At 40.1% G+C, this 24,776-nt stretch overlaps 1 protein-coding gene across 1 annotated transcript; it reads right to left on the minus strand.

Moving 5' to 3' along the window:
* Positions 1–422: 422 nt before the first annotated feature.
* Positions 423–23,720, minus strand: LOC110947451 (voltage-dependent calcium channel subunit alpha-2/delta-3-like). The gene is made up of 28 exons (XM_051948734.1): positions 23,712–23,720; positions 16,913–17,105; positions 15,401–15,534; positions 14,943–14,960; positions 10,190–10,261; positions 9,341–9,421; positions 9,182–9,256; positions 8,170–8,247; positions 7,791–7,862; positions 7,629–7,690; positions 7,445–7,512; positions 6,972–7,017; positions 6,745–6,842; positions 6,515–6,608; positions 5,533–5,628; positions 5,289–5,410; positions 4,552–4,629; positions 4,406–4,467; positions 4,269–4,313; positions 4,112–4,174; positions 3,451–3,521; positions 3,281–3,356; positions 3,062–3,102; positions 2,848–2,903; positions 2,591–2,708; positions 2,372–2,485; positions 2,038–2,119; positions 423–1,342 (listed from the first exon to the last, which is right to left on the minus strand). The coding sequence occupies exons 1-28, from the start codon at positions 23,718–23,720 to the stop codon at positions 1,250–1,252; spliced, it is 2,217 nt and encodes a 738-aa protein (XP_051804694.1). The 3' UTR covers positions 423–1,249.
* Positions 23,721–24,776: the final 1,056 nt, after the last annotated feature.

Consider the following 24,776-nt stretch of genomic DNA (forward strand, 5'->3'; position numbering starts at 1 on the left):
CACTGAGCCACTGATTGCTCTGTACTGAGTGGAAAAAAAGATAGATGGACTGTGTGTAAAGTATGTAGACAGTGTGTGAAATATTAGAGCTCTCTCGTCTTATTTCTTCTTCTCAGGCATAAGAATTATTGAATTATATTTACTAAAGCTTCATTTTCACCACCACTGCATGTGTTCCACCTTTTTGTGTCAGATCAACACAAAAAAATCTACAAAGATTAATTACAAGCTGGAAGATGCAGTCGTTTTTACCAGTTTTGTTTTCTAATAAGTTTTCTTGTTAATATTGAATATTTTTTAAATATCAGGATATATTTTATCATTGACCTCTGTGTCATTTATTTACAACTTACTGCTACAGTCCATACATACTACACAAACAAACATCACCACACACACACATTAGAAAATACCACAAGGTGTAAATGAAGGAAAATATTTCTTTGTATTTATTTGTCAGCTTCCCTAAACATGTGGTTAAGAGTACTGTGGTCGCCTCGACAAAGTATGGCTGAATACATCGATGTAACATTCTTCAAACACACTGTTGAATCTTTTCATGCATCTTAAACTCGTCTCAAACGTCTTCTGCTTTCAAACAAGGAGAAACTGGCAGATTACAGCAAGTTCAAAATGACCATCGTCTTTGTAATATTTTTCATGATTTGTGACTGACATCAAAAAGAAATTAGTCACAAAATAAACTTTAAAGAAACCAAACAATGTTTGCACTGTCAATTATTGTTGTTTTTTTTTTTTTTTTTAGCAATTTCCTGCCAAAAATATTCTGCATTCTTTTCACATTTCACAAAAAGTGTATTTTACATTCTGCAGACATGAGCTTTCATTTTTTTCCCTCACAACAAAGAAACAAACATTTATCCTTTTCACAAAGGGCTTGTTTTAGACTTTAACAATGAAACCCTGTACTCGCAGGTATTTGTTTTTACTGTAGACTTACTGTGTTTTTTTTCTCTTAGTTCAGCACACATTCAGAACAATATGACAAACTGTCAGCGGCGTGATCTGCGATGCTCTGAGCAAAGCCACCCAGCACTCCCACTGCTCTCATTTTCTTTTGTGTTTTCTGCATTAATGGATGTGAGTCTTAGTGCTACTGATAAAGATGCTATCTTAGAGTGCTGACTGTTGCGGAGGTATGCGCAAATTCATTTCTGATCGACGTGTTCTCTACGTGTTTAGAAGCATCTTCTCTTTGAGCTAGTCCTTACTGATGTCCAGCTAGTGGTCACCTGCTGATGGTCGCTGCTATCAGAGGCAGTAGAGCCGCTGTTAGATGACTGGAGAGGCGTGTTGCTGAACCACACTCCATGGCATTTTCCTGTAGAAGACACAGTCCATTGTGACAGATATCACTGGTATTACAAATCAACAATTATTACATGTTGTTTAGAGATTACTGGGACCGTTGTGAATGTTTCAGAGATGTAAACAGACATGGCAGACAGATCTAACCATTTAGCTCAACATTTGAATGAACACAGCATGAACAACAGAAACAAAGACCTAACATTTTCTTTTTCTGGTGATATGATTTGCTGGTGTAGGAGTGCTGTGGTGAATGAATGAATGCCGCCTCAGTTATAAAGTGTTCTAAATGTGTGGGGCGCACTGAAATCATGAACAATTAGACAGAAAAAGGGTTTATGATTTGCACCGACTCTGATGCTTTCTGAACTACAACGAAGCTCCATATTATGCCTGTTAAAAGATAATTACCGTGGTTTTACAAGCGTATTATTGTGGCCTCTATCATCGTTTCTGAATTTATGAGGAAAAGCCAGAATATGTTGGACTTCCTTCTCACACACCCTCGTCGCTTACATTAGCATACAAATGAGAAACGTGGGAAACATCATTTTTCTGGGGTTAAAAAAATCACTTAGCTGCACTAAAATTCACTAATTAGCAATGTGCATCCTTTTTTCATAGTGCAAAAATAACAAGTTGGAGCTATGTAATATGTAACTGCAGAACTGCAAACACACACATGCAGACAAGCTTAAGTCCTCTTACCTCGGGGTGGAAAGGATGACATGATTCTGGCTTCTTCCGGTCCTTCTGAAACTTCAGTCTGTCACATTTTAGTGACTCGTTGTGTTCAAAGGTGTCAAGGATGTAAAGAGCAGAACAGGATTCAGCTCAGAGCTTCAGTAAAATACATCATGATTCACTAATGTTTAAATTTAACCTTTGACCTGCATATCTGAAGTTAACCCTGAAGAAGGAACTAGATTACTGTCACATTCAACAACTCACACACACTTTTAGAATTAAACATGCCAAGAGCTTCAATGAAATAAAACATCTTTCTACAAATCAGATGTGTTTGTTTCATTTCAAAAGGATATACATGATCTCGATGGGATCCATGGTTACTGGAGGAGCACCACTGCAGTCACACTTATTGTCAACGACAACCATGAAGAGGTTGCTGCTGGGAATCTGCTGTATGACAAAAGACCTGCGGCACAGACAGACTAGAATTAAAATATATACAATGACAGACATCTGCTGTTTAACGTGGATAAATGCAGACAAATGGGATTTACTTTGGCTTTAACAGTACCTAAAACAGCCATCACAGTCGATGTTTCCTGTTGTTTCTTTGATGGTGCGTTCAGAGACGAAGGCAGGGTATTCCGTATCACATGGGACCATCATGGTTTTCCCCCGAGACCTCTGAGCTGAACGTGCGACAAAGAAAGTTTGACTGAACCGCAGAAGGTCCGAGCCGTAAATAAACAGACGAGGTTTTCGTTTCTCACGCACACATTCTCAGTCACACAGTCCCCTCTCTTTCTCACACAAACACGCTGCAGTTACCTTTGACAGAAAGATCGACGTTCCACCAGCTGTAGATGTTAAATTCTAGCAGAAAACTAAAAGAAAAGCACAAACTTAGACCAATGTTTGAACTGATAGTTTTGAGATTAATTAACAGCTGAAGAGCTGCTAATCAGATTGTCATTGTAGTTTTGCATGATGATAAATAAAAATTTATCTGTGAAACAAATATCTATATTAAAAAAAATCTTACATGACAAGTTCAGTCAGAAGCCACTTCACAACAGAGAAAGGCTGAAAGGGAAAAAACAAACATTTATTGTCAAAAGTGAAAAATTTCTACACCTCTGTGTGGATCACCCTTTAACTACAATGATTATTTTAAGTGCAGATGTCGATGTAGTTAACCACAGATAATAGAAATATTTTTAATGACTGTTCTACCTGCTGATGCTGTATCTTGCAAACTTACGTCTGATAAAGTGCGAGCGCTGTCGCTGCTCCCTGCGTACTCTTTACAAAGGGCCTGGTAGTCATATAGTGTGATCCTGCAAAAGAAACAGTACAGCAGAGGCGACAATAAGCATCAAATATATCACGTATAACAAGAAATAATGATACATGTCATATTTTGTCTCTGACCTTTTAAAGGACCCCATTTGGAGAAGTTTGTTCATAACGGCACCCTCCACCTCTCCAAAGAAGAGCCCTGTCTGAGAGAGAAGTCATGTGAAAGCACATCGGCTGCACCAGGTGGACAAAATAATGCAAACATCATCATGAAATATGTCTTTAACTTGAAATATTGGTAATCAAGTACATTTACACTCAGAGATACTCAGAAAGGGTTGCAGCAACAATCGGGAGAGAAAGAACTGATGCAAGCTGTTATTTCAGGGCTGTAAAGTGAGCAGCGTTTGTACCAGATGGAGGGGAAACTGCTGTAAGAAACATAGAGCCTGAAACGTCTCACGGTTGAAAATGGGATGCACTAACCCACAGTGATAGCAGCCAGCTGCTAAACATTGTGGAGCTGTTGGAGGATACAGCAGGTAGAGCATCTTGCTCATGTTTCCTTGTCATACAACTGAGATTTTACATGCTTACATGTACGCTGTGATGCAAACAAAGTCTCTGTGGGAAGCGCAAAACAGACTCTGCAATTTCCTCTTTCATCCTTCCTTTTGTATAAATAGTCCAGTGATTTCATTAAGGATAATTAAAGCAGTTCAGATAACAGAGTTTAGGGGATTTCATGATGTTCCTAAATGTAAAGATGTATACGCTGACATGCACACAGTACCTGAGACTGTTCTTCTGTAACAAGAATGAAGCCATTGTTGTCAATGAGATAACAGTTAATGTCCTGTGAGAAGGGAGAATAAAAGATTGTTAACAACAACAACAACAAAAAAACACAAAAAGTAAGAAATAAGAGAGAACAATGAAACTGTTATCACCTCGTTATCACAGCTAATGCTACATTTTCCATCCAGAGCTGTACACTGAGCACAGAACAGGAGGAGTTTAGTTTCACACATAATTAGGAAGCTCTTTTATTTTGTAACTCGTATCATAGTGGTGGATGTGTGGTTACCTGTCTGCAGGCAGTCCAGAATTTCCTCTGAAAGAACTCAAGCTTCATTTGGATCCCTACAGCTGAGAGTCAAACAAAAGCAAGTTTTAACACAAGAAGTGAAGCTGGACACTGCAGAGATATAAAAGTGGTTTGGAGATCATTACCAGCAACTATTGGAGACTTCCTGTCATCCAGGAGCTGGATTGCTGTGCTGGCCAAAACCACGCTCTTATTTTCCAGAGCTGGAGAAGAAAAAGAGAATTATCAATTGCATTTTCTGCTCAGTAGATGGCGCTCTTCACTCAGCAGTCTCAGTCAGCCGTCTCAGAAGAAACTGCAGTACCAGTCCACCACTTTACAGTAATGGAGTCCAGTCAGAGCTTTTTCTACAGCCAGATGACTCCGATATTTCTGAGATGCGGCGCAGTGACAGAACGTTTCAGGTTATGATGGCAAAGCCTGAGTGGATGCAGTCATTACTAACTGAGGGAAGGTGGTAAATGTCCTGGAGAGAGAACTTGAATTCTCCATCCTCCAGATAGTAGACAGAGCGTGGGCCACATTAACTGCAGAGAAGCTGTGAGGGAGGCGAGCTGTGCTGCACATCCCACCAGTAAAAGCCACAAGCCACAACAGAAAGAGGGACAAAGAAAGAGACTAATATAGATGCTAATTTGCTGAATGACTGTCATCAACCAGAGGAATTTCCAACAAGTACAGTGTGCAGTCCTGCACTTGGAAATGAAAATATATAAGATGGACCTGTGTGATGCAAGATACAGAAGATTTCACAGCAACATGCAGATAAACTCATGTTTCATGTGGTTTTACACAGGCTCAGGGAGCTGACATTTACACTTCACAGTGCCCCATTAAATGCTGTGATCACACATTTTGCTACCTGTGCTGAAGGGGATGGAGTAGACAAATGTGCCGGGGACCTGCTCCGCCGCTCTCTTGTACCACAGAGGGAAGTGATCAGCATTAAACACTCCCTCCTTGTCCTCCGCTGTCAGGAAATCTCTGAGGAAGCACAGACAATGCAACTGAGGTGAGGAGCAGAGGATTAGATTCATCAAACGCAATCACAGCTTCGCCGTGTGCTGTAAGTACTGATTAGAGAAATGTTGAGCAGCGGCACTCACCGATTGGACAGCTGATCGGCCGGGACAAACAGGTTGGTTCTCGACAGACCAGTACGTGTTCCCAGAAAAGTAATCTCCACTCCTTTGTCTGAGTTCCTGTTGGTGTAATGCAGAGCGTCTGAACATCATTTCTGAGAACTTTCCCTGAACATTTCTGACTGATACAATGTCGCATGTAGTGTCGGTTTCTCTTTTAAATATACAAAGGATGTACGTATTAATGTAGTGCTGCAGTGTGGCTGGGTTGTTGTTCCTCTGAGAGATCTGCTGCCGATGAAACTGAATGGCGTATAGAGGAAGGTTCTTTAAGCAGCTGATGCAGCTCTCATTTTAGAAGAATAACACAACTTGCTTGTTTTTCATTTATTCAGAAATGAAAAGCAAGAATGAAAATGTCATGTTTGATATCTTAAATTATTATTGGGTTAGACATAATGTAATATTTAAGAGATTGAACAAGAAGTGAAAATAATCATTAGTTGCAATTCCCTCTATGACATCATCCAATATAATGATACGATTCAGAGAGTTAAAGGGCAACAATGCTGATTAAGAAATACTGCATATTAGCTTTTGCTGTAGCAAATAAAACTGCTTTAATATGATCATATGTGTTATAAGAAGGTCTTAATCTGTTCTGCAGAAATAAAAGGACATGGTTTTAGTTTTTCCATATCAAAATGAGGATGCAACTCTCTTATGGCACATGCTTTATAAGGGATTTATAATTTGAAACAAAAGATTAATCAATAATAAATCCTTTTTCAATGCCTCACATGACAATTTCAATCAATTTGGGTTGCTGTAGGAACCCTTCAGTCAATGATCAACTAACAGTCATAAGTGCAGTGAATTACAAGTGTTTTTCTGATTGCTCAGTATATATATTCATAGAGCAAAAATGTACTGACCACTTGTTAATAACTTCCTAATATCTGTAAGTGTGAAGGAGGAACAGACGGTGGTACCAAAACATTCTTACTCTGACTTGTTGAGAGCCAGTCCAGTCCAGTAGGCCTCCAGTGGAGCCGTGACCACAGCATCAAACAACACCTCCTGGATCAGCTCTCTGTCGCCTGCACAACGCAACACCAGGTTTAATCAGATTCACAAACACGAGACACCTCATTCAACACATTCTCTCTTTGCTGTGTTCACACTTAGTGGGCTAATTCCCACTTGGTCTAATGGATTTAAATCCGACTCCCTTACACTTGAGGTGCGGTCTGCGGCCCGTCATGAAGAGCTTGATGGCTTGAATCTGGGTCAGGTGACGATGCTCGTGCTCCTCCTCTGTGTTGCAGTAGGTCCTGTAGTCCGAAAAAAAAAAAAGAAGAAAAAAGTCATGCTGTTAAATCACAGGCCTCAGGATCCCCGATGAACACAGAGGGATAACCTACATAATGCATGAATGCCCGCTTCCATAACCCCTGTGTTACCATTCATCTGCCAGGGCGACATCTGGCTGTTCCAGATCACGGAGCCCTGAAAAACACAAGTCAGTAACGCTTCAGCAATGCCAGTCTGACTGATACAGTGAGTCTGTTAATGTGTGCATGAGTGTTCTGGTTAGGATTTTTTTAAAAGTAGCCTGGTTATCTGGGGCTCCAATAGATAACACCCCAATAAAAACCAAGAACCTGTGGTTTTTAAACATTTTATACAGGTTGCTAACTGTTCTGTGTTGGTACATAACACAGGAGTTGATCAGACACCTGTATAGTGTAAACAGGAATGTGAATAACAGGTTTTTCATGTACCATATCATCAAAAACAGGATAAAAGTCCAAACCAGGATACTACTGTGAACTTAACTGCACAGGGAAAGGCCTCACACACTTAGAGGAACATGCAGCTTAATCTGTTCAGATTTTTTATTAAAATAGTAACTGGTAGAGTTGGAGTGAATTACCTGCTTCAACTGATACATTTCCTCTGAAGAAATACTTTCCGTGGCCTCTTGAGAGAGCCACTCCGACACTGGAGGCACAAATTGAATTGAAGATCATCAACCTGAGTCGGTCAACGGTTGATTGGAACCGAGACATAAACTCACAAAAAGTCATTTAGGAACGTAATAAAACTTTTCTTTCTACCTGAATGGAGTTCCTTTGATGTCAGTGTAGTAATAGTCATTGTGCATCTTCAGCACTCGCCTCTGAAAGAAAAAGAGATTCACTTTCCTTTTAGTCCAGAGACAACAGGGAGAACAATTTATCTGATAGGGAGACACAAAACGTGTTTATCTGCAGCCTCACCCCTCTGTCCACCGTCTTCTTCACCTCCATAGAGAAGGTCCCGGTCCTCCTGTTCACCATGGCGTTGCGTAGCTGAGAGATAAAGTACACAAAGAGACACATGGAGCGGAAAGGTCGAAGCTGGGTGACTGATCAACCAGCCCGTCTGTGCTGGAAACTCAGCAGTAATAATTATTATTCTTAGGCTCATTTAATCTAATACAAGCATCTGTAATGACTGAACAAAGTACTGAATGTGTAATACAGTTACAGTTTGAAACTCAGTCACTGATCAAGAAATGTCACAGAACGCTGAATGTTTCATATTCACTTATTGCATACAGTCTGTTTAGAATACCAGCAGCTTTTCTGGTTTAATAAATAGATTTTTGACACGTACTGTGTCATCTTTGTCTTCCCACTCCACCTCAGAGAGATCCACACTGCTGTAGTTGGGCTTCCTCCTCTTCTGACCCTCCTGATTACTGCACAGAGGAACACAATGTACCCAATTGCAATGATCCCTGCAGTGTAATGGGGCTTAGTTTTGACAAAAAGTGAGCCAGAGCTCAAATGTGTCAGCTAATCTATCCTGAAACTGCTGTATAATCTGACGTGACACATAGTTTTTTTTTTTAACTATATGAGCCCGATATTAGGAAGAAAACTAGATTTCAAAGTGTTTCGCTGTAATCTGCCTTTTGTGTTGCACTTTTAAAATGAAGGCACACTGTAAATGCTCTCCATAACAGTTCCCAAGCACTGTTATGGAGGTTTTGCTGAGTAATTATTTAACAAATCGTCTGTGAAATTAACACTGTCAGGGTAAATTAAAAATAATTAACATGACTGATAGAAAATCCACGCTCAAACAAGCCCATATCAGTGCAATAAAACTGTACATGTCAGACTCTGCTACTGTACCCGGTTCACATTAAAAGGACAAGTCAATGACTACGACCACAGCACAGTTTTAGCCACAAAGAACACTCACGAAAAACCAACACAGACCAACACACACACAGTTGCACAGAGAGGAGTAGCACTAACACTGGCACACACAGATCCACTAGCACAGCCATAGCTCCTGAGGAAGCAGCGTTCCCAGAGCGAGCGGCTGTGGTCTCTGCCAGCGAGTGTTAAGTTACCTCTGGGAAATTTCAGGCCAGCCAGCCCTATGAGTGGCCTTTATCCCTGCATGCATACATCAAAGGAAAAGGTGGGGATTACAGATAATACGAGCCCTCCTAACCAGATATCACATTTGTCTCTGTGTGCCCACGTGGGAGGCGTTCAGATCATATTTTCGGTTACAATAGCATGGACGAAAATCAAAAAAAAAAAAAAAAGGAACAGCAAGGTAAAGTCAGGGAATGCTGTGAGAGTGTAGAAGAAATGGCAAAAATAGTTACCAAAGGCCTGAGATCCGGATGTGTCAGGATGTAGCCATTGTTTGTGATGGCAAATGCATATCCGTGGATCCCTAACTAGAGACAGAAAATGAGGTCCATGAGGCAGAATGAAAAACTGCATATGAATACATTCTTTTAGCACAGAACAGCTGATTGTACCATATGCTTGGGGATGAGCTTCATCAGCTCCTGCAGAGTGATGTCTGTTCCTACGACCCCCAACAGAATACCCTGGTTCTTCTGCATAAAAAGATGCAAAACACATAAACAACTTCAGATAAAAGCTGCATTAATATTCAGTCACTTTACCCCCTTACATGGCTCCACTGCTGTCTTTTAATGCGCATCCTTTCTGAACACTGCAGGTGCCAACTGTTTCTACTGAGCCTGGGAAATCTACTTTTAGTCACTGTGCACCTGCATCCCATAATAATCTAAAGCCTGACTCATTTTATCCTTTGGGCAATTGAGGTTTTTAGTTTCATCTTATTTTACTGCTGCTCTTGTCTTAGTTGATTCACTTTATTTTAAATCTAAGTCACTGTCTTTATATTTAAAAGCTTCATTATTTAGCTAATTTTCCCTCAGTTTTTTGCATTTGTATGCCGACATGTTGTATTTATTTGTGTCTTGCTCGGTTATATTACTTCTAGTTCGAATGAAGTTTGACAGATCAACTGATTCAGTGGCATGAGATTCCCACTGCAGTGAAAGTACCAATGCCACAATTTAAGAACTAAAAATACCCAATAAAAGTACATAAATAGGAACTTTTCACAGTTCGATCATATTTGCATACAACAGCGACAGACTGACTCCCTAGTTTTCACAACCCAAAAAGCTGCTGAAGCCACTGATTTCATCTTTAACAAGTATTGTATTTTATATTCTGATCATGGGTTTTTTTTATAAAATGGAAAGTATAATCTTTCAAACAAAACAGGAAAATCAAAAATGCTCTAATAAAATACAGTTTACTTGAAACTATACTGAAGTAAATTCACTCACCGTTTCATTCTTTGTGCTGAAGACAGGCATGGCTACTGTTGTCATCAGACTTGGACCTGATTTGTCATTCAGCTGAAGAAATAAAATACAGGTTTTATTGTTAAAGACTTCTGTTATTGATCACATTGATGTCAACATGTTCTCCATTACATTTAAGTCAAAAGAAAAAAGCTATATCTAATTGCTTTTACCTCTAAACAAAGCTGATATTGACTGGAAACAGAATATATTCATGCACCTACAGAGTTTAAATCCTTCAATAGCATGCCTTATTAATCAAGGAGGAGGAGCAATGACCTGTTTTATATAAATCAGGGCTGTCAAAATTAAGGCGTTAATACGGATTAATCCATCATCATGATTAACCTGATATAATGCAACTAACTCAGTACAGAATGACTCAAAATTGCTGAAAGGTCTCTGTCAACGCATTTCAGGCAGTTTGTCCAAGTAGACATGCGTCGCGCATGCGCAAATGGGCAGTTGATCCCGAAGTAGCAGACCCAAGCAACTCCACATGGAAGAAGGTAAACAGTAGGGAAGGCCAATTAAATCAGCCGATTATAGCCCTTTTCAAAATAATCATCATCGCCGGGAGTTTTGTCGATTAAACGCAGATATATTCTTAATTTCTCATAAAACAGTAAATGCTGTTAAGTGTCAGAGCAGAATGACGTCGTTGCGCCGTTTAAGCTACAGCCAGGCAACATGACAGGAGTGGGCTGAGCGACAAGTAAGTTTAAAGCTACGTTGTGAAATTAACAGTGACTCTACATGTCTCCCATTTCAGTGAAGAGAAAAGGTTAAAGTTAAAATGATTAATATACACACGTGGACAAAATTGTTGGTACCCCTCAGTTAAAGAAGGAAAAACCCACAATTCTCACTGAAATCACTTGAAACTCACAAAAGTAACAATAAATAAAAATTTATTGAAAATTAAATAATCAAAAACAGCCATCACTTTTGAATTGTTGATTAACATAATTATTAAAAAAAACAAACTAATGAAACAGGCCTGGACAAAAATGATGGTACCTCTATAAAAGATTGAAAACTATTTGACCAGAGTGACATGATTAACTCAGGTGTGTCATTTAATTGACATCACAGGTGTTTCCAAACTCATAATCAGTCAGTCTGCCTATTTAAAGGGAGACAAGTAGTCACCCTGCTGTTTGGTGAAAAGGTGTGTACCACACTGAACATGGACAACAGAAAGCGAAGGAGAGAATTGTCCCAGGACATCCGAAAAAAAATTATAGACAAACATCTTAAAGGTAAAGGCTATAAGACCATCTCTAAACAGCTTGAAGTTCCTGTGACAACAGTGGCTCATATTATTCAGAAGTTCAAGACCCACGGGACAGTAGCCAACCTCCCTGGACGTGGCCGCAAGAGGAAAATTGATGACAAATTGAAGAGACGGATCGTTGGAATTGTATCCAAAGAGCCCAGAGCAACCTCCAAAGAAATTAAAGGTGAACTCCAAGGCCAAGGTACATCAGTGTCAGATCGCACCATTCGTCGTTGTTTGAGCCAAAGTGGACTTCATGGGAGACGACCAAGGAGGACACCACTGCTGAAAAAAACTCATAAAAAAGCGAGACTGGAATTTGCAAAAATGCATGTTGACAAGCCACAAAGCTTGTGGGAGAATGTCCTTTGGACAGATGAGACCAAACTGGAGCTTTTTGGTAAGGCACATCAACTCTATGTTCATAGACTCAAAAACCAAGCATACGAAGAAAAGAACACTGTCCCTACGGTGAAACATGGAGGAGGCTCAGTAATGTTTTGGGGCTGCTTTGCTGCATCTGGCACAGGGTGTCTTGAAAGTGTGCAAGGTACGATGAAATCTGAAGACTATCAAGGCATTCTGGAGAGAAATGTGCTGCCTAGTGTCAGAAAGCTTGGTCTCAGTCGCAGGTCATGGGTCTTCCAACAGGACAACGATCCAAAACACACAGCCAAAAACACCCAAGAATGGCTGAGAGAAAAGCGTTGGACTATTCTAAAGTGGCCTTCTATGAGCCCAGATCTGAATCCCATTGAACATATGTGGAAGGAGCTGAAACATGCCATTTGGAGAAGACACCCATCAAACCTGAGACAACTGGAGCTGTTTGCTCATGAGGAGTGGGCCAAAATACCTGTTGACAGCTGCAGAACGCTCATTGACAAATACAGAAATCGTTTAATTGCAGTGATTGCCTCAAAAGGTTGTGCAACAAAATATTAAGTTCTGGGTACCATCATTTTTGTCCAGCCCTATTTCATTAGTTTGTTTTTTTAAATAATTATGTTAATCAACAATTCAAAAGTGATGGCTGATTTTGATTATTTAATTTTCAATAAATTTTTATTTATTGTTACTTTTGTGAGTTTCAAGTGATTTCAGTGAGAATTGTGGGTTTTTCCTTCTTTAACTGAGGGGTACCAACAATTTTGTCCACGTGTGTAATTGTCTGTCGTCAGCAAACGTCATGATGTCAGTCTTAGTTTTACTTTGTCAGAAAATCGTAGAACGTGACCCAGGCTGGAACAGCAACTCACCGTGTGTTGTTCTGGAGGAACATTAGTGTCGGACTATTCGTGACCATTATATATTTAAAATGCAGCTCTGTCAAAGATGACATGCTTTGACATCTGAGAAAGGCATCTCCGGTTTTTATTTTGGTTCATACGAGTTGTGACTTCATGGCAAAGAAAGTAATGGAGTAGAGAAAATGTAATGTAATTTGCAGCAACAAGTAGTAAAAGACCAGATGTATTTCAAAACTCATTTATAGATTGACTCTTTTTTAAGGTTATATAATATCCCAGAGGTTAATGTTTTGCTGCATTTTTCTACTTGAAAATTCCTCTCTGTTGTAAAATTAAACAAATACTAAAGAACAAAGTATTGTAAAACAGTAAAATGTTCTGCCTGTAATTCATATCTTTGTTGTTATAGGCGTTGAGACCAAAAAAGAAGTTATTTTATTCATTATATATTTTTTAAATTATTCTGATGATTAATTGGTTATCAGAATTTTTTCCTGCCAAATATTGGAATCGGCATTGGCCTCAACAATCCCTATCAGTCGGGCCCTACTAAACAGTACGTCGACCCTCACGGTGGGAAATTTGAATCCAAAAAAACCCCAAGATGGAACAGTCGACTAATATCCAGTGATATGCACACTCTGCAGGAAGGAGCTTCTTTATACCGAAGCATTTCCAGTTTAAAGTACCACACGAGCGCAAAGCGTGTGCTAGCCAGGGATTCTAACATGAACCTTTAAAGGTGTTTGATAAACAACTTAAGTGCATGTATACATTCTCGTCTTTGACTCTGTTTGCAATGAACGATATTTAATCATGATTAACTGAAATTAAGCCACAGCAACCCTGTGATTAATCTGATTAAAGATTTGAATCATTTGACAGCAATAATATAAATTACATAATACATGTCCATTGCCAAAGACAAAATGTTTTGTTCCTGCAACTTTGAATAAAAAAACAGTAATTATGAGGACAATGCAAAAACAGTTAATTTTATTTACCTAGTACAACAGCTAATTACCAATCTAATTAATACAAAATTTAAAAAATAAATTAAAATTTAAATTAGATGAACATGAGTCTCATGGGAAAACAGCTTCAGAATTTGCCTGTAATAAAGGACTCTACAAAATGAGTTATAGGACACATGTAAAAGTTGATCTAGAAAATACCAGACTCATTAAACAGAGAGAGACATAAAACTAATATGAATGATTTGAATGTCGCCTCTAAACAAAGTAGAATTAATGTAACTACGACGCTGATCAAAGCTTCAACCATGTGAGGCTCATGTGCTCAGGAGGATGAAGGCTGACACACTTAAGCACAGGAGGGCTGTGAAAGTAGGTCTGCTACTCCCTCACCTCATGAGTCGATACAGCTGAGCGTCCGTGTGTGAGTGTCTGTGTGTGTGTGTGTGTGTGCGTGTGCGTGTGCGTGTGTGTGTGTGTGTGTGTGTGTGTGTGTGTGCGTGTGCGTGTGCGTGTGCGTGTGGCGCTGATGTTCATTTGTGTATGTGCATGCATATGAGGGAAACGAGCTGTGAACTGCTGTGTGTACAAGCCAGCTTGACAAAATGAAGAATGGAGGCTCCTTAAATTCATCATAGCACACAATGGAAGAGCAAACTGGTCTGCTTTGGTCTTCACCCACACCCACACACACACACACAGGTAAACCCATGGACGCCTAACCACCTCCACCCCCATCTCTCTCTCTCCCTTTTCTCTCTCTCCTTCTTGGTCTCTCCTCCAATGTCAGTTTTATTATGGGCTTCAGGAGATAAAGTGCAATGATCCACAGAATGATGAATGGTGTGTCTGAGGCTGAGATACAAGAGCACACACTCCAGAGGACAATCTCCCAACCCTTTTGTGTGTGTTGTGTGTGTGTGTGTGTGTGTGTGCATGCTCATTGTCTCCATACTGGAAAGCAGTACAATAAATGCTTCTCTCCTGCTCCTGCTCCTCAGAGAGAAAAGACTCCTACTTTAGACTTCCTCAAAAATGTTGAAATGATGTTGAAAAGGAAGGAACAATGAGCAGATATTTAACCTCAAGTCACTTCTAGTTTAGACAGCACCACTCAAATTTGCCGAGTCTGAATGGAGACTTTCCATCCTTTAGAATTAGCCTCACAGCATCTAATTCTAACACAAGCTAACAGACAGAAAATGCTGATGTGACCGCATGCAGATATTTACCTTATGAGCCTGAGAAAGCTGACGCAAAAGGAAGAACACAAAGATTGAACCATCAGTGAATTCACGTTTGCACTTTCTGCATTGACTTTGTGGACACAGACGTACACTAGGAGGATGATCCATGGAGATTAATGAAGCTCATCATGAAGAATCATTCTAGCAGCATAATGAGTAATGACGAGAGATCAGACACACACATGTGCACGCTCAGTGTACAGTACAGGGATGGACAAAGCAACATGAGCACCTCACACCACCATGTAACGCTGGATAGCAACACCACAAACTATAATCATCTGAGACTGGAATCAATTCACGCATTCTGCTGTCAGAGATTCCTGGTATTTTCTCAAGCATGCAGATGAACGAGCATACACATGTATATTGGATATATTAATGCAAAACAATGACATGGAAACAGCCTTAAACATAGATTTAAATCGTTGTAACATACTCACAGCACTGTCTACATAAGCTTCAGTCCACACCGTGTCGTGCTCGTGATCGATAACCTTCGGGCGGCTCATAACGTGAAGGTACCTCATCACGTTCTCCTGGACATCAGCTAAGGTGGAGATCTGACTGAAATATCCTGCAACAAAACACACGCATAGGCCCCCAAATCAAAAACCTCGATTCCAACAACAGTACGCTTATCCTCCACATATTTAACAATGCAAATTGAATCTAAACTGATATCCAGTGGTTGAAGACACTGTACTGAAGTGAAATTGTGCTATTACAATGTGGAAGGCTCCTCCTGCATCTAAAATTTAAGTTATGCTGTGCAAAAGTGCTATCAACAACAAAGTCTTCACTTAGATTTTAAAACTTAACATCCAGACAAACTGAGGCCATAAGTCCAAGCCCCCAGTGCTTTCCTTTTGATCAGATACCAAGAAATTAGATCTCTGAACCTTTTAAATTATTATTTGGACTTTTCATGTGAACAGTCACACAATTAATCAGCACATTTTCCATAAATTACAATTTTCTAAAAAAGGCTGATATGCTGCTCTAAGATAGTGAAATTATGACTCCTAAAAGTAATACGCCTTTAACATTTTGTATCTAAACATAATGGAATGAGCTTACAACATACCCACAGTATGTACATTTTTAAAAGACGTGCTCCCAATTTAAAATACACCCCAAAACCTGAAAAAAAGATAAATGTATCTACTGACACATCAATAAAATCCAGAATAGAATCAAAAGGGACCAGAGTGATCTCTCTAGGTGCTACTTTGTGCATATTCTGTACTATTTGATTAATAGTAACGATAATAAAAGTGGAGTAAGTTTAATGCATTTCTAAATAGGATAGAAAAATTCCTGGCTCTCACTACTTGTATGAAAACTACATTTAAAATGGCATCAGATGGAAACTCAGTTGGTAAAATTGAAAACTTTGTGGGAGTACTTTGCTACTTTCCACACCGGCTGATGCCCTCACATTACTGCACTGCACTGAACCCCTGCACAGAAAGCTTTCCCATGCTTCAGCTTAGAGAGATCAGGAATGATTTGACTCGATGTCAACTCCTGCTGCTGCTGACAATGTTTCACATCGGACACGTAAGGTTATTTCACAGTGGGTGTCTGTACGGGGAAGGCGGTTTGGGGCTTGTCATTCCACAATCCCTCTGTGATCTGTTTTCCTGGCTGTGACTTTCCCTTCCAGAGGGCACTCATCCGGAGCGCTGACACGTGGGAGCCATCAGCAGCGAGCAGCCACGAGGTAGACACTGACAGGAAGAAGGATTAGAGCAGATTGACCTCTGACCCCCCCAAGTGCCACTTCATTGCCTCTTGGCAGAAAGAGTCTGAGGCAGCACAGGCACATGCATGCACACACAAAACACACATCCTCAATCTATCATATTAGTGCGCAGAAACACCACATCAGATGCTGTTCTACGCTCTGATACGAAGCTGTCGAGGAATTTGCTTATCAAAAATTCTCCAACCTTTGTTGGCACAAGCCATCCATTTGAGGTTATCAGCAAACGCAGACTCTCTACCGATCAGGTAGGGGAATATCCGCACCTGTGTAAAGGACACATAGATGTCAACAGTTTCAAAGAAGGAAGGATTTTTTAAAAAAACATGCAAAGTGATGCATCTCCTTAGTGCTTCATCTTCTGTCCTGATTCTATCTGGCTGAGGAGCAAGAGGTTTTCACAACCTTGTGAGGAAACACTTGGTGTTTCGCTGCCTTTCCTTCTTTCTTTTTGGTCAGTCTATTTCTTTTTTTTTTTTTTTTTAGTTTACGCAGTTAAATTCAATTCACTTTGTTTTGTTGGGGTTTGAGCATGAGGGCATGAGCAACTGTCCTTTTAAAGAACACTGCATGACACTGTCAGACCTGTACGGCTCATTGGCTCCAGATGCTTTGCTAAGCATATAGAAAACACTGAATGGCTGCTGTATAGCGACCCTCAGGGTGTATGGGTGGGGTGGAGGAGGGGCACCCTGCCAAACACTGCCCTGTGTTCTGCCAAACACTGCCAACACACATATGCTTGATAGGACTGAACAAAAGCCCCTGAGCTGTTGCTTTTATTGCTCCGTGAATAGCACAGCAGTTCATTTCATTTCAATTGCATTTCGGTTGTACAAAGAGAGCCGAACAAAAGACTTCAGATCCAAGTCCAGGAAGAAATGTGAGGAGAACACAGCAGTGGGGTTTGGGGAGCAAAGCCCTTTGAGACTGAGCTGCTTGTACATGCACTGCATTCTGCCCTTGAAACGAGTATTGGTAATGTTTGAATTCCTCATGGGCGAAATATTTGTCATACGTGATGTGTGCAACGAGTGCGCATTGAAAAAACATAATGAATGGATTTTCACATTTCATGTAAAAATGGATCGAGGTATAAGAGACTCAATTGTCCCTACAGAACATGTCAGACGAACTCGCAGCTGGCATTAATTTGATAAAATCGTAATACTATTGCCTCATGATCAGAAAATGCATGCGCGAAGATGGAAAATGGTACTGGAAAGAAAGAGTGTGTAATCATTGAAAGTTAAGCACCGTGCAGAACAGAATGAGGTGAGGATCAGGAAGGGGAATCAGCTGCACGGCTTCTTCAGGAAGGACCATGTATTCACAAAGCGGGTCAATCGCTTACTATGTTAATAGCGCTCCGGGTCCGAAAGTCTGCGAACTGCATCAAGGCATTATAGGGGCATGGTGCACACACTGGACCACCGATCGCAGTTGTCTAGTAAACTGCTGGAAAGGGGGAGAACACATGAGGGGAATGGATGCGGAAGACAGAACGAAATTTAAATGTTATTAGTTAGATCTAACAAGAGCGCACATGCAGTGTTGTAGATGGTAGGATCACGGGAATAGGCGTGGTGATGCGGAATCGAGCCGATCGTTCAGTGTACAACGGACGGGAGCGTAAATCAGCTGGACGGTCGTTAAATAGGTGGATGTGTGCGGTATTTCGTCCAGAAGGCAGTTAAGTGTCTTAGACCATAGTAATCTGAGCTAATGTGGGGAGAGAACAGAGAGCGTGAGTGATCACAATCCGAGGAAAATCAGCTGAGAGGCTAATCTTTCCTAAATTTAGCTCAGAGCCAAACATCAGGTAGGGCCTTACACAGTCTCTCACACATATCACAAAATAAACACTGGTAGCAGTAACAGGAACAGTTTGTGATCTGAGATAATTGGTGTATGTGACATAGTCCAACTGCTGCAATAGTAGTGCTATGGGGTCTTTTGTTAAGTCCGTGACGGCAGGGGGTTCGAGGTGTTGTCATGGAGATGCAGCGGCTAAGGAGGTTAACTAGAATGTGAAATGGCTCTGTCTACTAAGTACAACAAATTTTGCTGTTTAATTACGATGTGTGACTTAAGTGAATGAATAACTAATTATAGTGAAACAAATATGAATCACACAGCTTCAGTAATGAAATTACAATTTTTAAGTTATTTTTAAGAGTATGTAAAACTCGGTTAGGGGATTAGTCGTGGAAGTTTAGAAAAGATTGGAGAAATAGAAGTCGGTGTTTTTCACCAGATTAATACATAAGAAGAATCGGGTGTGGGTTTCTCTTGTATTTTACGATGGCAGTAACTGTTGACGCAAGGAAAGGTCTGTGTGCTTACGTACGAACAAATTGTTTGAGAACGATATTCTCTCATCAATTTACATTGTATGGCATAGGCAAAGGAGATTATATCGAGGCACAGTTGACGAAGTGAATAAGTTGTTTGGTGCTGGTGGCATCATGCATGTTTCATAAGTTAAATAAACATTGTTAAAGGAGTTTGCGATTCCAACCGTAGATACACAATCAGAATCAGACATTTGAATAGCGCTCCCACAGAGACCACCTAAAGACACTGCCATAAACAAGGACGATACAGAAACAGAGGATAATTCTGAGCAGGTTAAAGCTCTCTCAGTGGCGACGTTAATTCATGATCCACCATCATATAAACACTAACAAAATGATGCATGGCAGGGTTACAAGAAAGAAGTCATGTACTTCTCTCTAAAAACAATCACGCTGTGTCGTGCCAGTTTGCTAAAGTCAGGGGACAACCAGTAGATAGAAGGAAAAAAAATAGTTTTGTGGATGAGAGAACCAAAAATAGAATTCTTGTTTCAAAAGAAAGAAGCATTACACTGAAGTAAAGAAAACTACTGCATTCCTACATGAGAACTTATCTCATCTGTGAGAACAGTGGTAGTTATTGTTTCGCGTAGACCTGACATTTGGTGTAGAGTGATGAGCTGGGTGGGAGTGATTGAGGCTGATACGGAACAGAAGGAGAAATATTTTAGTGCACAATGATCTAATGAGGGAAAATGTAGGACATCTGTGTCGTGGTAGATTGAGATATGGAGAGAGAGTGTGGCCGATGCAGCGAAGAACAAAACGTGGCGCCTGTGCATCAACAAGGTCATTGCAAAGAAAGAATAGAAGGTGTAAGAGAAGAGAGAAAGGAAATGGTGGTCATTGTTTGAGATAATGGGACAGAGTAAGTCTGTGACAGATAATAGCCAGTAGCAGTTGTTGTGTAGGCTGATAATAAAGTTGCTTCTGCTCTGTGGAGAAACCACCAACGAGCCTAGGTTCGAAGCCTGATGTCTTAATTCAAGAAAATTTGGGTCTAAAAGTTCCTCCAACTGAGCGTCAGTGACTGGTCACACTGTTACTGAAAACATTGTAGTTTGCAGTTATTGCTGCATGGGCGGCCGGTACATGTAGAGTTTTGGTGAAGACAAGGGTCCACGGATACCACAATTACTACATTTTCCTCCATAAATGTAGTGACAGCTTAAATATTTTTGCTTCATTGGTTCAACTGGCATTGTGTGATAATCTGATGATATTTTAGATCATATTTTATGCCGAACATAGAAAAGGGTTCAGAAACTTAAAAACATCGCTTATCTTCTGAAGAAAAAGCCTTAAAGAAAAGAACTTTATACCAGTGCATCCCTCCTTACAGTCTGTGGCTCTTTTTCATGATGGGACGTGGAGGGTTGACAGCTGACCTGAGCTCTCGTGGCTTGAGTCTAAAAAGTCTCTGTAGGCCTTGTGTTGATGAGCATATTAGGCAATTTGTTTGAGAACTCTAAGTGAATAATAATAATAGGAATTTGTGAATATTAATGTATAATTTAAGATGTAATCAATAACGGGACCATTAGTTAATTGATGCTGAAATAAATTTAATCAATCAAACCTCGCAGCCAGAGAGTTAGGAGAGTTAAAGAAATTTTCTTGTTTTATAGAAGAAAAAGGAAAAACACAACTAAATGAATGGATTTTAGATTTTGTGATGGTGAGAAATTTATGTTTAATGTCTTGTCATATCTCACGTTGTTTGAGGGATAATATCTGTGCATTCTGCATTAAGCACAAAGCAGCCTAAGACTCGATATAGAATGCTGGCATGTGCTCATCAAGTGAGTTTTTTTCGATTTGTTCGCTGTATAGGCTGCATTCTGACCTTAATTACAGCACAGTGCAACAATGAATTTCAGCGGTGGTCTATACGCCGGCTACTATACATATCATTGCGGGCTTAAATTATCTGAAAATGCAGAGGTAAAAGCTGCGCTCCTCAGTATTCACGGCCCGCCAAAGCGTTGCCTGAAACAGGGAGATAAAGAATCGGGCGGGCTCTGGGCTGCTATATGCTTGTGAAATGATGTCATCAGCCGCGTTATATCATTTGACATTAAATTAGGGCCCATTAATCACGCTTCAGAATAGATGTGTTCTGTGTAGTTGAGAGGGCAACGGGGGAGTAGATGAGCGTTTCGACAGCCGACGACGCACCTTCAAATAGGCCATTCCAAAATATTAGAATGAAGTGAGTGACTTTTAGTTGTAGCGTTATGAGATACGATGCAGTATCGAGTAGTACTGATCATGTTGCTTATACTAGTCAGTTGGGAAAGAATGTGGGCTTGTAAAGGGCAAATGTTACCTCTTCTGTTGCGGTCAAAGTGGAGTCCTGAGTGTAAATGAGTGACGAAATTGTGATATTCAATTATCTGGGATCAGCCATCGCACAAATTAGTTCATCTGACTGTATTCAATGAAATCAAAAATAAAATAAGTTAAATCATAGTCTGTATAAAAAATTAGATGAACAACTAATAGAGGTGCACTTGTCACATAATCAAGTACATCGTAAATAATTAACTTAGCTTGAAAGTGTGATGGATAGGAATTTTATGTTCGAACAGCTTACTCATTAAGACTGACTAGTCAAACAGTTTGCTGTGGACAACATTACATTCACTTGATATTGTTTGCAACGTTCCACTCATCAGAGAGCTTCACCAGCAGCCGCCCGATTTTGGCAAAACAGCTTGATACAGTCTCGACGAAAATGTGACAGAGATCATCTTACACATAGTGTAAAGGAAGAGTTTTAACATTAATCGCGACCTATTCAACCCTGATTTGCAGCAATGTAAATTTCGTCTCAGTGGGGGAATAGGCGACAATAACCCGCTCAGTCTTATATGAGCATCTGTCACCGGACCGCATCGTAACGTTCATTCACAACGGCTCCATCATGTAGTGAATCTTCCCTGATTATTTACTGTGGGGAAGATAAATGCATCTTACAATTAAGAGAATTAATAAGTAGAAGTCTTTTGTTTTTCAAGGAAGAATGACTGAAGTATCAATCTGACAGAAAACATCTAAAAGTTTTCTCATTTAAGTAATACGATGGCTATGAACTGAGTAATTATTAGTGAAATATCCAGACTTATTTGACTTTATTAAACAGTACTGCAATGGATGATTTGAAAAGTCGTCAATCTCCCAGATGGTGTCTACAATATTGAGGAGGACGTTTGCTTCTGGCGCAGGTCGCGCAGCCTAACATGATCTTCGCACTAACATCAACTAAGTCACTAATAATACATTTGGGACGAAAGTAGCTGTCTGACTATGTACCTGTGATGTCGAGATACATTACTCATTACAATCATAAGTAGAGATGTAGAAATGTGAATAATTTCCATTTACAGATCCGTTACGTTGTGGAGGCCTTCATTTCCGATTTCTGCAGTCAAAACCATTGAATTCACGTTGCTCATCTGGACCCACGCTGATACTCCTGAGAGAGCAGATCACGAAGGACAATGTAAGAGATGAAAAACAAAGAGCGTAAATAACACACAAGCACATAACGAGAGAATATATTGATATTTAAGCAAGCTCTCATCATGGAGGCCCATCTGAGCACAACAACAATATCTGAACAATTAAATATAGTAAACAGCAGCCTTCGAATGCTTTATTAAGTGTCTATGTATTCTTTTATACAATTGAGGATATAATATTGCTTGTTCCAACACACAACATTCAGCAACAGAAATGATATCTCATTCAAATACCAAAAATAAACACTATTATTGGGAAATATGATTCGGAGATGGAAAGTAGGGTCACAGAGCAGAAATCACATTCAGTAATGCCTGAATCCTCTTCAACCCAGTATCAAATAATAATGAATATCTTGAGAGTTTCTCCGAAGTCAGAACAGAAAGACCATTTCCTGCTTGCCTTCTTATATATACTGGGTCAAGCTAGTTATTGCCACTACAATGTAAAAGATTTATTACGAGACTCCGTAAATACACAGGTTCACAGCCTCTGCATTCGTGAAACATTATATAGTCACCTACATATGTGACATGATTTTGCTGGACACAAAATTTAGCGATAGCTTTGTATGGAATTTAACTGTAAAAATAAAAACTGGCAAGGAGCTGGTAATGTATATACTATAGAATAGAAGAACATTAGTAATTTTTAAGGGGTATCTCTTGTCGCGTCTGTAGTTGTTGAAAATTTTCAGACTTGTCAGGAACATTGTCTTTCATTAATGACTGAAATCATCTGTCCACTAGTGGTTTGTCTTGTACGCTGTAGTGTCTCTTCCCACATTCACCATCCTGCGTGCTAGTTACAACTGCACAAGTAGCACCATTAGCTTGGATGGTTAATCAGTGGGTGGAAAACTGTCACCTACAAATTTGCCCCCATATTTTGTTTTCTTCATAACATGCTCACCACGTTAACTGATTTTGTGTCTGGTAGCAAGCTTAGAGAGTCTTAGGGGACAAACTCGTCAGTCACTAATAAAGTAAACTAGAAGATCCTAGATATCATCGTCGGCATCGGTCTAATTAATGCCATTGTTGTTGAAAATGAAATGAAGGAAATTTACCTGAGTATGATTCCTATGTCTTTTTAAAACCTTACTTTTACCATGACCTATGAAATAATGGAATTTACTTCTGCTATTTACGTTAGATTTGCATTTTTCTCCCCTTTATAGAGAACACCGACAATGAAGCAAAAAAAGTAAAAGCATAGATAAATGGATAGTTTGTTTATATATTATCTCAGTGCAGACCTTCGCGAGGTAGTCAGAAGGCTACAGTCTAAAGTGCAGACGCAAAGCTTAATCTCAGTTCAGTATGGCAGGGAAAACAACACTTAAAGCAAATTCTGATTAATGACGAGTCTGTTGATATGGATACAGTGACTTAGGATACTAGGTATGGGGACTGTGAAATTAACGGTCATTAGCGCAGATTAAACTTGTTGTTAACGGTTGAAGTTCTAATTCTTCATTGTGAATTACTGCCTGAGCGTGAGGGTGTTTGCGGTTGCAATGCTGTGATGTTGTGGCTCTACTGCTGTGACGAAGTGTACTAGCTCCAGGTTGGAGGACAATCACTCTCTCCCTCGTCTCTTTTGTCTTCGTCGGTCTCTCTCTCTCTCGTCAAACACACAAAGACGACTGCGTCACACAGCTGCAGCAACACTAACACACCAAGACTCACCGGGTTACTGGCCTGAAGAAACCTTGTGCGCTAGCCCAAAAGATAGTTGCAGGTCATGTACGGCAGTAATTCTTCTAAAATTATTTCCAAAACGTACGTTTATTCAAGGGGTCTCAGAGCAGAGTGAACACGTCTCAGATCATTCTATGTCGGGGACGAGATGGACAAATGGCGGAAGAGCAGTTACAGACGGAGGAGAACAAGGGTAATTAAACGGTGGTAAATGGTTCATGCTGGTGAGCCATTACTGAGTGCGTGGTTGACCATTTCCCTATTGGAACCACCCGACTTGAAGGAGACACAAGAGCCTATGCGACTAATATACGAGCATCTGCCTCGCTGCTGTGGTCCAGCCATCTTTGTCGGAACATGAGTATAAATAAAAAGGATCCCAGAGAGCACCACGGCGCGAACAAGAAGGGAGAGGCATGAGAATATCAACAAGAAGCAGACACCGCCATATGAGTCAAGACGTATG

This window comes from Acanthochromis polyacanthus, chromosome 5 (genome assembly GCF_021347895.1).
Source record: "Acanthochromis polyacanthus isolate Apoly-LR-REF ecotype Palm Island chromosome 5, KAUST_Apoly_ChrSc, whole genome shotgun sequence".
Lineage (NCBI taxonomy): Eukaryota > Metazoa > Chordata > Actinopteri > Pomacentridae > Acanthochromis > Acanthochromis polyacanthus.

What these genes read in the sequence shown, in the direction of transcription:
- LOC110947451 (XM_051948734.1), bottom strand. An exon ending in ATCCGGATCTCAGGCCTTTG is followed by an intron (nt 8,248 to 9,181) that starts GTAACTATTTTT and finishes TGCAGTAATCAG; the next exon opens with GAGGGTCAGAAGAGGAGGAA. An exon ending in CGTCGATCTTTCTGTCAAAG is followed by an intron (nt 2,709 to 2,847) that starts GTAACTGCAGCG and finishes TCGCACGTTCAG; the next exon opens with CTCAGAGGTCTCGGGGGAAA.